General features: G+C 40.8%; 1 protein-coding gene across 4 annotated transcripts in view; it reads right to left on the reverse strand.

Moving 5' to 3' along the window:
* Window positions 1–15,471, reverse strand: part of WWP1 (WW domain containing E3 ubiquitin protein ligase 1) — a 238,101-nt gene that overhangs the window by 155,349 nt on the left and 67,281 nt on the right. For 3 of the 4 annotated variants that reach the window (XM_089679707.1, XM_089679708.1, XM_089679710.1), the window contains one exon: window positions 340–425. In XM_089679707.1, the coding sequence (XP_089535833.1) occupies window positions 340–406 (67 nt within the window). In that variant the 5' untranslated portion in view covers window positions 407–425. Of the gene's footprint in view, window positions 1–339; window positions 426–10,968; window positions 11,086–15,471 lie in introns of those variants that run through there. The other variant, XM_089679709.1, reaches the window with a different exon arrangement.

Genomic DNA, 15,471 nt, shown 5'->3' on the forward strand with positions numbered 1-15,471 from the left:
TTCACTGGCCAATGTACGTTTTGCATGAACACTGCAGTCACCACCTGCAGGACCAATAAGTATTTTAACTCTTCTTTACAGACTGGTTGGATTCTACTAATTTTTTTTTTTTTTTGACAGTCACGAGTAACTTCTGGAACATGCTAGAGGAGGAATGTGGGTAGAAGCATGCACCTGCTCTAGGATTCTAAACTCTGTTTTCACTATATAGCTTAAACATAGATAAACGTTATACTAAACCACATGGAGATAAACAGCTTATGACAAATGTGGCAGACCATATGTAAACAGGCAAAGAAATACAAGACTTCCTGTGTCACAGCAAATAAAGCCACTTACCTGTCACATGCAGCTGTAAACCTTCATGACTGTTTCTGTTAGCCTGTCGTGGTGAGGCTGTGGCCATGTCGGGTTACAGGTCAGGCCTAGAAAAAGGGAACAAAGGCATCATGTGAGTGTGATCACAACATGAACTGACCTGAGCTGTGTGCTTCTGCTTGTCACTGCAAATTCGCTCATGGGTGACCGTCATAAATCTCAAAGTACAGATGTAATTTCAAAGTACAGGGGTATGTGCAAACACTGAAATCACAGTACAGCTTTATTCCACTGTAAAACAATGCAAATGCAGCCACCTGCAATGATCAAGCAGCTATTCAAATAAACTATTCATTACCTTATATTACTTAACTGTACATACTTTTCACATAAATGTCATCTCAGAAATCTAAACTGAATGTTCACCAAAACCCACTGACATTAGCAGTAGTTTTTACTCTAAAATCAGGGTCTCCAAACTTTCTAAATAAAGGGCCAGTATGCTATCTTTTGGACTTTAGGGGAATGGACTGCGGCCAGTGGTAATAGGCGAAAACAGGCTTCAGTGGGAGAGAAAAAAAAAAGAGAACAGTTACCCCATTACTGGTATTAGTGGGGAGGAATAGTGCCCCATTACTGGTATTAGTGGGGAGGAATAGTGCCCCATTACTGGTATTAGTGGGAAGGAATAGTGCCCCATTACTGGTATTAGTGGGGAGGAATAGTGCCCCATCATTGGTATTAGTGGGGAGGAATAGTGCCCCATCATTGGTATCATAGGGGAATAGTGCCCCATCATTGGTATCAGTGGAAGGAACAGTGCCCCATCATTGGTATCAGTGGAAGGAACAGTGCCCCATCATTGGTATTAGTGGGGAGGAATAGTGCCCCATCATTGGTATCAGTGGGAGGAATAGTGCCCCATCATTGGTATTAGTGGGGAGGAATAGTGCCCCATCATTGGTATCAGTGGAAGGAACAGTGCCCCATCATTGGTATTAGTGGAATGGAGAGTGCCCCATCATTGGTATTAGTGGGGTGGAATAGTGCCCCATCTTTGGTATTAGTGGGGTGGAATAGTGCCCCATCATTGGTATTAGTGGGGTGGAATAGTGCCCCATCATCAACTGTGAATGTTTACATGTTATGTGCAATTAAACCATGGCAACATCTAATGTTTGTGTAGTGTTATGTTTAGCAGACTGTGTTCTTCTATTGTTGTGACTTAGATGACGTTCAGAGCACATTTTATGCCCACTTCATGCAAAACTCCATGTAATCCCAAGGGGTTCACATACTTTTTCTTGCAACTGTACATCAGTGGGAGGAATACTGCATTATATCAGTGGGAGGAATGATGTCCCAAAGGCTGGATAAAGGCTAGCAAGGGGCTGAATCTGGTTTAGTTTGGAGGCCACTGCTTTATACTGTACTACCACACAGGTCAATATATTAAGGTATTAAAATAGTTTTAAGCGTAACAGAAAAAAGATATTTAATGCAAAGCCATTTGCATGCTAAAGATGACTACATACATATTGACCAAACTAACCAATCTGACTCTGGTCAGAGTAGTCAGCACCCACACCAAATGTACAATAATAATATAACACGTTAAAATAACATACACACGCACACCTGATCCTATAACTGGAATGTCCATTATCAACATCTGGGGATAGAAAGATTAAAGGGGAAAGATACAAACTCCTGTCAGCAACTTCAATCCCAAACAAACTCAGGTGGGCATCAAATGTCCTGTACACAAAGTGAACCTGTGTCCTACCCACCTGGGCAGCGCAAAGCAAACACTCACTGTTCTAACCACATTTCTACCGGAACAAATGTTTGCACACATTACAATCTGCATTTTTTTACTAGCAATTTACCCTCCCCCCCCAATATATATTTTCTGATAGCACAAATTTTGAGAGAATAAATTAGTGGTAGCTGCAGTTTTTTATGTCACAAGATATATACACAGCTATTTATTAAATGCATGTTTTTGAAAAAATACACTAAAACAAATTTTTGTGCGAACAAAATATACCCAATTTCTTGGTAAAAATAGAACAGATGGAGCTGAATCAAGCAAATAGATACCAAACACGCCAAGCCTTATGTACACTCACAACACAATCACAACACAAAAAAAAATGATGGCACCCAAAATTCTTCACAGGCGATGCTTTAAAAGGTCTTTACAGGTTAAAAGCCTTTACAGTTCATCAGTTTAGAATCAACTGCAATTTATGGCCCTAGAATTGTTGCTCTCATGCCGAAGTTCACAACAATACCTCATATGTGTTGCACATTTAAAGTTTACATACACATGCTCTCCCTGCGTTTTAATTGGAGTGTGCTTGGGGTGTTTAAAAAAAGTTTAACATTTTTATATTAAATAATTGTTTTTACACTTTTTTCCAACTTTATCGGTATCACACGGGGGGCAACAAGCCTCCTATGTGATAGCACTGGGCAACTGACAGGTCATCTTTATGGAGACACTGAAGGTCTATTTGATCCCTTATGTCTCCCCTGCGGGAATGTTTTGCTAATGTATCCCATCCTTCCACTGTCACTGCAGCATATATACAGTATTTCAAAAATTATTATTTCCTTACTTTGCCCCAACGCAGTACAATGCTTTTTCTTCCCAAGGACATCATTCGTGACTGCCTAAAACCCCATGAGGAGGAGGCCACAGTAGAAGAAACTGGGCAGGCATAAGCACTATTTTAATATACAGTTAGGTCCATATATATTTGGATACAGGCACAATTTTAGTTTTTTTCAGGTATTTACCATATTCAAGCAATAGTTATATAATGGATATGGGCTGAAAGTGCACACTCTCAGGTTTAATTTGAGGGTATGTACATCCAAATTGGAGGAAGGGTTTAGGAATTACAGCTCTTAAGAGTAGCCATCTCCCCCCCCTTTTTCAAGGGACCAAAAGTAATTGGCAATTGAATCAAAAGCGGTTTTGGGGCCAGTTGTGGGCTACGCCTTCATTATTTCCTAATCAATTAAGCAAGTAAAGGGTCTGGAGAGGATTCTAAGTGTGGTATTTGCATTTGGAATCTATTGCTGTGAACCTACATCATGCGTTCAAAGGAACTGTCCATGCAAGTGAAACAGGCCACCTCTCGAGGAGGTGGGCATATCATTGTCAAAGTCAACAACCAAGAGAAGACTTCGTGAGAGCAAATACAGAGGGTTCACTACAAGGTGCAAACCATTCATAAATCTGAAGAATAGAAAAGCCAGATTAAACTTTGCCAAAAAACATTAAAAAAGCCAGACCAGTTCTGGAAAAGCATTCTTTGGACGGATGAAACTAAGATTAATCTGTACCAGAATGACGGGAAGAAAAAAAAAAAAAAAAAAAAAAAAAAAAAAAAAAGAGTGGAGAAGGCTTGGAACAGCTCATGATCCAAAGCACAGAACTTCATCTGTAAAACATGGTGGGGGCAGTGTGCTGGCATGGACATGCATGGCTTCCAGTGGCACTGGGTCATTGATGTTTATTGATGATGTGACAGAAACAGCCGAATAAATTCTGCAGTATTTACAGTGATACTGTCAGCCCAGATTCAGCCAAATGCAGCAAAGTTGATTGGACTGCGCTTCACAGTACAGATGGACAATGATCCAAAACACTGCAAAAGCAACCCAGAAGCTTTTGAAAGCAAGGCGTAAAATATTCTGCAATGGACAAATCAATCACCCGATCTCAACCCAATTGAGCATACATTTCACTTGCTGAAGGCTAAACTAAAGGCAGAAGACCCACAAAGAACAACTGAAGACAGCTGCAGTTAGAGCCTGGCAAAGCATCAGAAAGAAGGAAACCCAGTCTTTGGTAATGTCCATGGGTTCCAGACTTCAGGCAGTCATTGCCAGTAGAGGATTCTCAACAAGATATTAAAAATGAACATTTTAGGATTATATTCAACTGTCCAATCACTTTTGGTCCCTTGAAAAAGGGGGGATGGCTACTCTTAAGAGCTGTAATTCCTAAACCCTTCCTCCAATTTGGATGTACATACCCTCAATTTAAACCTGAGAGTGTGCACTTTCAGTCCATACCTAATATCCAAGTACCGCCCAACACGCACATTCCGCTCCTCACAAGACCTCCTTCTCTCTAGTTCCCTTGTCTCCTCCTCCCATGCCCGCCTCCAGGACTTCTCCAGGGTGTCACCCATCCTCTGGAACTCCCTTCCCCAACCCATCAGATTATCACCTACTCTCCTCTCCTTTAGGCGCACCCTGAAAACCCATCTCTTCAGGGAAGCCTACCCCCTGCTAACTTGACCGACCTCCTCCACTCTTCCTACCACTCCATCCCCCACAGCTATCTCCTCCTGTACCACTATCCCGTCCCTTCTAGATTGTAAGCTCGAAAGAGCAGGGCCCTCGATCCCCTCATGTTTTGCATTGTATTGGTATTGTTCTGTCACATGTTCTGTCCCCCTTTGTAATGTACAGCGCTGAGTGAACTATCGGCGCTTTATAAATACTGTATAATAATAATAATAATAGCCATTATATAACTATCGCATGAATATGCTTTGGCAAATACTTGAAAAAAACTAAAATTGTGCTTGTGTCCAAATATATATGAACGTAACTGTACATGCCAAATGATTAAGGCAATGCTGCCTTAAACGAAACTAGAAGGGGGTGGAAGACCAGTCACCCTATACACAGCAGAGCAGGCAAAAGTGACTAGTCTTCTCAATAGGAAATGCTGGTCTCCTATTGCTTGAAGGATAATTTAGTGCCGGTTCACATATATGCGGATTGGATGCGGTTTGAACTGCATGACACATAAAATAACATTGCTTCCTATGTTGCCTGTTCACATGTCCGGTGCACTGGTAGTGCAGATTGAAAAAAAAACCAAAAAACAAAAAAAAGAGTCCTGTACTATTTCTGAGCAGTGCGGTCCAGTTCAGTTGTGGATTACAGGCTATTGACTTCTATGGGAACAGTTTCTAAACCACACATCAGTTGTGAACAGGATAAATCCTGACCTGAACCTGATCCTGCTCTTACAATGAAGACTGCAGAAGGAGGAAGCATTAGATATGCAAAGGAAGGAAACAAAAAGTAAAAGATTTACTATATTAGAAATAAATTAAAATTTTTGCACGGAAAGGAGCTTTAATGCCCCCATAACCAGCTGTAAACCCATCCTACCCCATGCTTGAATGCTTACAGCTAAACTTCAGTCAATTTAATAAATACACAATTGGAAAATATACACATTATATAGAAACTGTTTTTTCTGTCAAAGAACCTGTATATCTGTATAAGCATATGACAGTGCAGTTAAAGGAAGCCTACCCTAAGAGAGCCGTGAAGGCCGTTTACAGTAGGCTACGCTTTCATATGAAAATTCTAATATCCCGATTCAGAACTTTTGAGTCACTAATCTGGCATAAGCATGCAAGATAGAAAATTCTGACTTTCATTTTCTACATACTTGTTCCAGATCAGTGGCTCATAAAGTATCAAGGTTACTGGGTCAGATAAAATCAGCCAACTGGTCAGGTCACTGGGTCAAAATACCATGCTTATGAAGCCAGAAAGAGGTCAGCAGTAGCAGCCCATCATATATTTCTTGCAAGACCGGTAAACATTTCACCAATATTGTCCAGTCTAGGATCCTCTTTCTGCCTGTGACCAGACAAAGGAGTAGGCGCACATAAAATTATTCCTGTGCTTCAAGTATATCTCATATAGATCCGCTCTGAGAACTGTCCTTCTCTCTCCCATTCTGTAATACTAGCTATATGCAAACATTTCATGATGCGGTAATGAATAGCTAATATAGATTAGCCATAAACAAGCTAAAAAAATTATTACCCAATTTAAAGATAAAATAAAAAGTAGCTTTTGTTGCAATACTCCACACAGTACTACTTTGCTGCCACAAGATAACCTCAGACTGATGGCCAGCATCATTAAAACCACTTCCTCGGAGGTCATCCTGGAATCGCACCAGCCTGTGACTGGACAGAGAAAGAAGAACAAGCACATTGATAAGACCACCTCTGTCACTGCTGATAGACAGTAGATGTCAGCACATAAATGGAGTGGCTCCTTGTCCTACTTCTCCCATTAAAACTCTATCCCTGCTGTACAAATATTGCAAAAGACTGATACCAGGTCAAATTCAGGTACTTACCCTGCTTAGTCAATGTGTTTATGACTACAGGACCGCATTATTTGTGCCCAATATGTCTGCCCAGAACCCAGTTTTAGCCCTGCTAGCCATAAAAAGGTGGACTACTTAAAGAAAGCCTTTTCAAAGAGATATAGGGGGGTGGCACTGCTGATCTCCTAAAATGCCAGTTGCCTGGCTGTCATACTGACTCTCTGGCTTTAAAAGCTATCTATATCACTAATCCAGAAAAAGCATGCAGACTGGTGAAGTCAGAAGTCCTTACCTATATACTTATTCTGGGCAAGTTCAATCAGTCAGCATTAAAGCCGTTGGATAAACATGACAGCCAAGTATCTAGCATTCACAGAATAAGAAGTAGGAGAAGCCACCATGTTTTTCTCAGGAATAAGTTCCTTTTGAAGGATTTGTGCATGTTCTGTAAATAATTCCCAAATGCTGATGGAACTGCCACACAATCTACCATTCCTGCTTGCACCAGCACACTGCCACTGTTATGTATGAAGGTTCCTTCTCATATCAGCACAAGCACAGGGCTGTACAGTGGCTCTGAATCGGTCAGCACTCCACTGATTCTTTTTCAGTGAGTTAAGTACATTAAAAATCTATTACAACAGACAGCTAAAATTTTTGGGATTCTGCAAGACATTCCTGTGCAGATGCTCCTGCATTGAAGATGAAGTTCTGTGTGGCCCCAAAATACTGAATGTTAAAGTGGTTGTAAAGGCTCAAGGTTTTTGTTTTTTTTTTAGCGTCATTCATTCTGTGCATGAAGGTAAAAAACTGTGGGCAACAGGCCCCTAATACTTATCTGAGCCCCACTGCGATCCAGCGATGTGCACGAGAGCCTCAGCTCTCCGGGGACTCTCCCTCAATAGCAGAGACAGCCAGTGAGACAATGAGGAGAGAGAAGGGTTGGGGCCGAGCCGTGGCTCTGCGCATGAATAGACACTCAGAGCAGCAGCTCAGGAGCGGGCCTGCGTGGGTGCCCCCAGTGCTCTGGGGGCACTCAGCAGGAGGAAGGGCCCAGAAGCGCTAGCGTAGGACCCAAAAAGACTCAGATCGGAGCTGCTCTCTGCAAAACTGATTTTTTTTTTACTAGTCTTTAAAATTTAATAGAGTTTTGTTACACTTCATTTGCTGAAAAAAAGTAAAAGGGGTGAGGATTTTTTTTCTTACCCGAGTATGCATTGAAGTTAACTATAAAGTTAGTTATGCATTCAAAATTAACTACACTGTACCTGCACACCACAAACCAAAAGCGCTATTTAATTTTTTAATGCTAGATTGTAAGCTCCAAGGAGCAGGGCCCTCCTAACCCTCTTGTACTGAACTGTATTGTTGCTGTATTGTCTCCCATTATATTGTAAAGCGCTGAGCAAACTGTTGGCGCTATATAAATCCTGTATAATAATATTAACAATATCCGAAGCAAACGTCCCCCATTCATCGATGTCCCTGTGCTTTATTTTGCAAGGAAATCACTTAGAAAACCACCCCCTAGAATTTCTGGCATGGCTATCATGGCTATCAAGAGTAAGGGCAGATGATTCATGTAGCAACTACTTCCAAGAATCCATCTGCCCTTAGTTCAGGCAGAAAAGCAAGAAGGAGTGCTTAGCTGAGAAAACCCCTCATCCCTTCCTGAAGACTCCTGGGATATATGACATCATTTGCCTAGGTCTGGATACTAGGATGTCACTAAATTGTAGAAAATAGTAAAACAAGTAAATAGGATATATATTCCTATTTACTAATGTCAGCAGCATAAATATTAAAATCGTTTTTAATGTTCGTAATTAATAGGGTTCCACTTTAAGGATATACAGCATGGGATGGAACAGTTGTGTTCTATTCAGATGTGGGCATGTAATGCCGCTGAAAAGTTGCAAAGCATCCAGGTATGGCAAACCACCAAGGCCAAGACAGACTGTATAAAAGTTGACTTTTCTGTTTCTAACATTTAAAGCCCATTTACATTGGGTGGTAATGTGTGCATTACTGCAATTCACTGTGAGGTGCATGTGTGCAATGTGGTGCCATTCATTCTTAGTGATACTCTGATTTTTGGTGCAGTGTGGTACGTTAAAAGCCCAATCAAATGAATGGGCCACTTTATCGCAATGTATTAACATGAGAGCATTACCAATTTACCAGGTCACAACAATGTGAATGTGTCCTTAAATAAATGAGGGACTCAACTGTTTACATGTGCAAACATATTTAAATCCAAAGCCAGCAGGAAGCCACCATTCTAGAGAGTGATTTTACTCTGATCTATGAGAACACCAATTTCATACACTCAATGAAAAAAAAAAAAAAAAAACAGCCAGTTCTGCCCAAATTTGTATATGTAAACTGAATTTTAAAAAACTTTTGATATATAATATATATATATATATATATATATATATATATATTTTTTTTTACAGGTACTTGTATAGCGCCGTCAGTTTACGCAGCGCTTTACATATTTATGGTACATTCACATCAGTCCCTAACCCTCAAGGGGTGTACAATCTAAGGTATATATACACATATACATACCACAGACACACACACATATACATACATACGTATACACATACTCGACCTGTACAGTGTGAGGAGTCCTTGGTTTACTTTTCTGTCCTAGTACTGAGCTGCATGCAGTCAGACCGCATTAGTGAATGGACATGCATCAGCTGTATGGACTCACCTGCACAGCTGAGTTTGACAGGAACACCGGGATGGGTGCACAACCCTGAATAAACAGTCTGTGTCAGGGTCAGTGCACCCGTTCCTCTGTACCCATCAAACGTGGCTGTGCTGATGAGTCCCTACAGCTGATGCACATCCATTCACTAATATGGTCTGCCTGCATGCAGCTCAATGCTAGGACAAAAAAAGTAAACATGCTTTTCATGTAGTATTGTACTGAGCACCCTTCGTGTAATTTCAAATGTAATTTTCAATATTTTTAAATTGGCAGCTCTCATAAAAAAAAAAAAAAAAAATACCTGGTAATCCTTCCATGCAGGTTCTTTTACAGTGCCTTCCTATTTTAGGGCAACAACACTATCCGTATCTTAATACTGATCTCATGTATGGGCACCATTACCTGTGTTTTTTTTTTTGGGGGGGGGGGTTAAACAAAGACTACAAGTTGTAATTTCAACACACTACACAGACATTGTCCACAGTTGTCACCATCATGAACCCTTCCAAGCTATAAGTCCACGCAGCCATCACTGCGTCCCTACGCAGCCATCCCAAAGAATTCCATTCAGCCAAACCTGGACTGAATGCAGACAAGAAGTAGTCACACAGAGGCTGCAGGAGATCAGCAGCTCTGAGCTTAAGTAAAGGATTTAAAGTTGAAAAAAAGACCTCCTGCTCTCTGGCTCCCTAGTCACCTCCAGTGCTTGCCTTCAAGACTTCTCCCAAGTCTCTCCCATCCTATGAAATTCCCTGCCCCAATCTGTCCGATTGTCTCCTATTCAGTCTACATTTAGATGATCCCTGAAAACCCATCTCTTCAGACAAACCTTTCCTGCCCCCACCTAATATCTGTACTTTATTTACTCCATCAGCTCATCCCCCACAGTTATTACCTTTTGTATCAATTGACCCTCTCTTTTAGACTATAAGCTCTAAAGAGCAGGGCCCTCTGTTGTCTGCTCTATTAAACTGTATTGTAATTGTACTGCCTCCCTTTATATTGTAAAGCGCTACGCATCTGTTGGCGCCATTTAAATCCAGTATAATAATAATAATTTTATTATAAACAATGTCAAATGTTTGTGACACACCATGCTATAAGAAAAAAATATAATTCGATTAGCATTCACATTTACTTTCAACCACAGAAACAGATGAGAAAACTAGACTAGTACCGTGCAACTCATATTTTATATATATATATATATATATATATATGCACCAAACACAGATAAAATGTAATCTGCTCGACGGTTACTAGAAAACTGTGACCTTCACATCGTGTGCTGTACAGGAAGATTTAAAGCTAGAACAGCAACATTTCAACAGAAGTAACTTTGTGGAATCAAATTCTAGTATTGCCATTCTATTATAACATCAATAAATACCACACACAAGTTGCATGACAGGTGCACTTTAAATTACTGATGGTTCAGTAGAAGCCCTGGCTGGGCTGCATGGTAAAGAAATCCCATTACAGCAGTGAAATGCAGCCAGCAACTCTCCAGCTGCAGCAGAACATCAAGTCCCACCATGCCCTCCTGGCAGACATTATGCACTCTTTAGCTGCCTGGATATGTTGAGATCTGTAGTTCTACTACAGCTGAAGCCCTACCGGCTGTAAAGGAAGACTGCTTAGAAGATTCCTAATTCCTGACTTGGTTCATAATCCTATATTCCCAGGAAACATCCACCTGAATGTGAACACTCAAGGACAACTGTAGCAATGCTTTACTAATATGCGGTTCACTCACAATGCCTGTGCAGTTCATTGCACGTCGAATGCACACTCCCAGCAGCAGCAGTAGAAGCAGCAGCTCTACACCTCCTCCCTGTATAATGCCAGTGATTCTGGACTGTGTCTGTCATGTGACTCTGATGTCATGAAATACAGGGGGATGGCAGGGACAAAACTATATGTATTCACATCTCACTGTACTGCAGTGGTCTCTGCAAAGTCTAGGAGGCATTCCCAGCCAGATAAACCTCAATAGCTAACACAAAGCACAAGACGTCTGCCACTTTAATTTACTCCCTCATCGTATCCTACTGAAAATGCTTCTCTGACAGCTTTGATAGAGTGCAACACAGACAGCAAATACACAACATTCATCTGGCCATACCCTTTGATATTTAGCACTTTAGAAAATAAAAGGTACGACAAGACAGTTCGGAGGGCTCTGCTCGGGAAAGCTTACAATCTCCGTATATACAACCAAACAATTGAAACTGTGCTAGGAATGTATTCAAACCATCATAATATCAGTCAAAAGACATTTCCAATCAATTTACTCCCAAGAACTGATCAATTAGTGCAGAAACCATAGATCCATGGGTCAGGTCTGAGCAATCAAAAGCTGTTGGAAAGCTCTGAAAACAGTGTACAAGACTGTATGCTCAGCATCACACGGTGGAACCAGCACAATGTTTAACAGCCTCATTTCAGATTTGTTTCTTTTCAGTAAAAATCACCCAAATTGTAGAAGCTGCTGGTCTAGTTAACACTTTACTTCAGGCACCAATGCAAGTATTTGGTAATTAAAAATGATTATACTAGTAAAAGAAAATGAAATTGACTTAATATAAGCATGTTGCAGCAACCTGTACAACAGAGCTGAGACTGGCAGATGGAGGAGCAGCACAAGGAACCGGACAGCTGTGATGAAGTGCTCCTAAGCTTGCCAGGAGCATGATGATAGGAGGAGCAAGCAGAATGACAGACTAGTTTACCAGTTTTTGCTGCTTCTCCTCCACTGACCAGTCAGTGTGGAGACAGATAAGACCTGTAAGGGACATAAGGAAAAATCAGAAATACAGACAAATTTGTTGGTACCTTGCTACAAAAGAAGCACCACCCACAATTTTCTCTAAAAGACATTGAAACTGATTAAAAGAAAATGGCATCCATCATTGTGAATTCCATATTTAAAAAAAAAAAAAAAAAATAGACTTTGCTTTTGATTCAACAGAATGTTTTATACAATAAAAAACAGAATGCCATAGACAAAATGATGAGAACCTTACCCTAATATCTAGTCGTCAAACGTTATAGGCAATCACTGCAAACAAGCAATTTCTGTAGCACTCAATAAGACTTTTGCACCTGCCAAGATACTTTGGCCTACTATTCTTTCTTGGGCAAAGTGCTCCAGCTGTCTCAGGTTTGAAAGGTGCCATCTTCAGGACCAATATTCCAACTCTTTCCATAGATCTTCAATAAGGTTTAGATCAGGGTTCATAGAAGGCCACTTCAGAATAGTCCACAGTTTAGTTCTTGGCCTTCTTTTGGTACTTTTAGGTCATTATCCTTTTGGATGACTCATGATCTGTGACAGAGCAGAGATTTCTGACACTGGGAAGTATGTTTCAATCCAGACTTCCTTGACAGACGGAGATTTCATTGTGCCCTGCACAGATTACAGCACCCCGTGCTACACAGAGCAAGACAGACCCAAAACATGACTGAGCCTCCTCCATAATTCACAATAGCTACTGTGTTCTTGCCTTTGAAAGTATCAATTTTTTTTAAATCTGTGGACAGAGCTGATGTGACTTGCCAGAAAGCTCCAGTTTTGTCTCACCTGTCCAAAGGATATTCTCCAAGAAGCCCCTTGGCTTGTCAAAGGACATTTTAGCAAATTCCAGTCTGGCTTTAGGTTTTTTTTTTTATTCAACAGAGGAGTCCCTGCTGAGTTTTCTTCCTTTCAGACACTGATGCACTTAGACCTTGGAGTTCAGCTTTTATCTCATCGGAAATTTTCACTTGGCTCCTTGTCTACCATTTACACTACCCTTCTGTTCAATCTGGGGTCACATATTCGCTTGCAACCCTGCCCATGAAAGTCAGCTACATTCCCACGGAACTTAAATATTTGCAACTATAGTCACAAGAACATCAAGCTGTTTGGAGATCATCTTACAGCCTTTACCTATAAGATGCTGGTCTCTAATTTTCTCTGATCTTTCTCTGGTTCATGTTTAGTATGATGTACGCCAAACAGTATTGTGCCTATTTTTTCCATTTAAATAGGTTGATTTAGGACATATGTGATACTAATTAGAGAAAACAGTTACTTTAAAATATAACTGTGATCCAGTTATTTATAATCATTTCTAAGGGTACCAGAAAAAAAAAAAAAAAAAAAAAAAATCAGTCCAGCCCTTTAGAATCTTTGTAGAAGAAACCATATTTTTTCCTCTTGATGCTTTTTTGCTTCACTCTATGACATACCAAAACTTAAGTATATGTGGCACCTGCTTTTAATCTCATCACTTTTCAGGAGCATTATAGCATATTTGTACAAATCGTTTTACAGATAAAATTGCTCTCCGATATGCATTTCCCTTCTGTACTTAGCTATTTACTAAGTACAGCTTTACCTTCTATCCATGTAAGGCTTCACTGCACATGGATGTCTGGGGCCATAAAAACAAACATTTGGACTTTGTAAGCCCTGGTTCACACTGAATACGACTTTGACTTAGTGCAACTTCACTCAAAGTTGCACAATTTCAAAGTCTCATGTCAATGCGACTTCAGGTGCGATTTGGAAGATATCTGCGAGACGTCATGCACAGATGTCAATTCAAGTTGTACCAGAAATCAGCAAAAGTAGTGCAGGAACTACTTTTCAAATCAGTGCGACTCCAACAAAGTTGGAGTTGCACCGATTAGGACGATTTCGTTACCGATCATAGGGTGCAACTACAAGCCACAAACAAAGTCAATCAGTGAACTAAACTCAGAGTATAGTCAATTTTATGTAATTTAAATTGTAATCCAGGGGCTCAATCATACCAGTAGAACATTGTTGCATTCCCCGGTGTGGGTATGCATGGTCAAGATCAAATGTTTTCAGTCATGTTCACACCATTGAGATACAGAAAGGTGGGTTGGGAAAAAAGCTTTTCAAATGCAACAAACACATCAATCTTGGATCACTAGCTTTAGGCACTGCACTTTCATCACTGCTCTAAACTGTGTGTAATTAAATGTTAATAAAAATTACTTTTCCTTTTCAATCTGCAGAGTTGTAATTTTCTGTAAAGCAATATGGCTACCTGGAGGTGTTCTGTACGCAGATGGTGTAGAGAATGTCGCCTGAAAATTTCAATTACTGCTTGAGTGATTGGCTTACCAATTTTCCCAGAAGTCAGATTTTTGGCATTCCCTGCAACAAAAATGTCATTTGTGATGCGATAATCCCAAAGGGAAATCCCATCTAAAGGGATGCAGACCATGCCACTTTTTTCATTAGAGCCCTGCAGGTGCAGAAGCTGGTTAATAATTGTAAAACTACTCCCATACAGATTCACTCTGCACATGGACACAAACAGCTATTTCCTCAGAACAACAAAAGGTAGAAATCTGCAACAAAGTTTGTTAAAATCCTTGCAATGTACTGTACTTAGATCATCCAGAGGGGGATGTATTTTTCTCAACAAAAGTGGCGTTACTCTTTAAAGTTGGGTGATATATCTTTGTTTTTTGGGGTTAGCTAGGTTCTGGAAGGTTGCAATAGGGAGTACTCTAAAGTGTTAGGTTAAGGGCTGGGGATTTAAGAGACTTTGTCACTTAGGAAAACAAAGCTGATGGCATGTGTAAAGTATGGACATACATGCAGATACGTGTCTAAATGCAGGGCTGTTCTAAACAGGCAAAGCGCTGTCACTTTCAGGTAATGTTAGAGTTTGCCTGTGGGCATACCCACCACCATGACTTTAAATATTCATGAGCTCTAAATAAATACTGTGACATGGGGGAATTTCTGTCAAAGCTGATGCTCCCATCCAGCAGGTGAAGAATCCAAGGCCCGGCACACATCTTCCCAGAAAAGCATTGATTCTGTGTGCTGGACGATGGCAGCCTCCCACATAGCAAGTTAATCTCAGACGTATAAAAAGGTAATAGCCATCCTGGTGGGTTCCCATCATATAGTAATAAGACGGACGCAAGGTGGTTCTCTCGTTCTGGGAGGACGTCATAGGACATCCTCCCATTCTAACTGTGCATGCGCGGCTCCCGGAGCGCAGCGTTTGGCGGTGCACCGATCAACGGAAAGAGCCAAAGATGTCGGCTCAGTCATGTAATCAGCTGTGACCAATCACAGCTGATCACATGTAAACAGGGAAATGCCGGTTATCGGCATTTCTCTCCCCACGAGCTGTCACGCTGACAGCTCGTGAGGAGAGGAAACCAGTAATCGGCATTCCGCGGAGTGGACATGTACACAGATAATCAGAGCACTGATGATCAG

Source organism: Staurois parvus, unplaced genomic scaffold (assembly GCF_062004578.1).
Source record: "Staurois parvus isolate SC_StPar_1 unplaced genomic scaffold, SC_StPar_1.0 ptg000230l, whole genome shotgun sequence".
In the NCBI taxonomy this organism is placed as follows: domain Eukaryota; kingdom Metazoa; phylum Chordata; class Amphibia; order Anura; family Ranidae; genus Staurois; species Staurois parvus.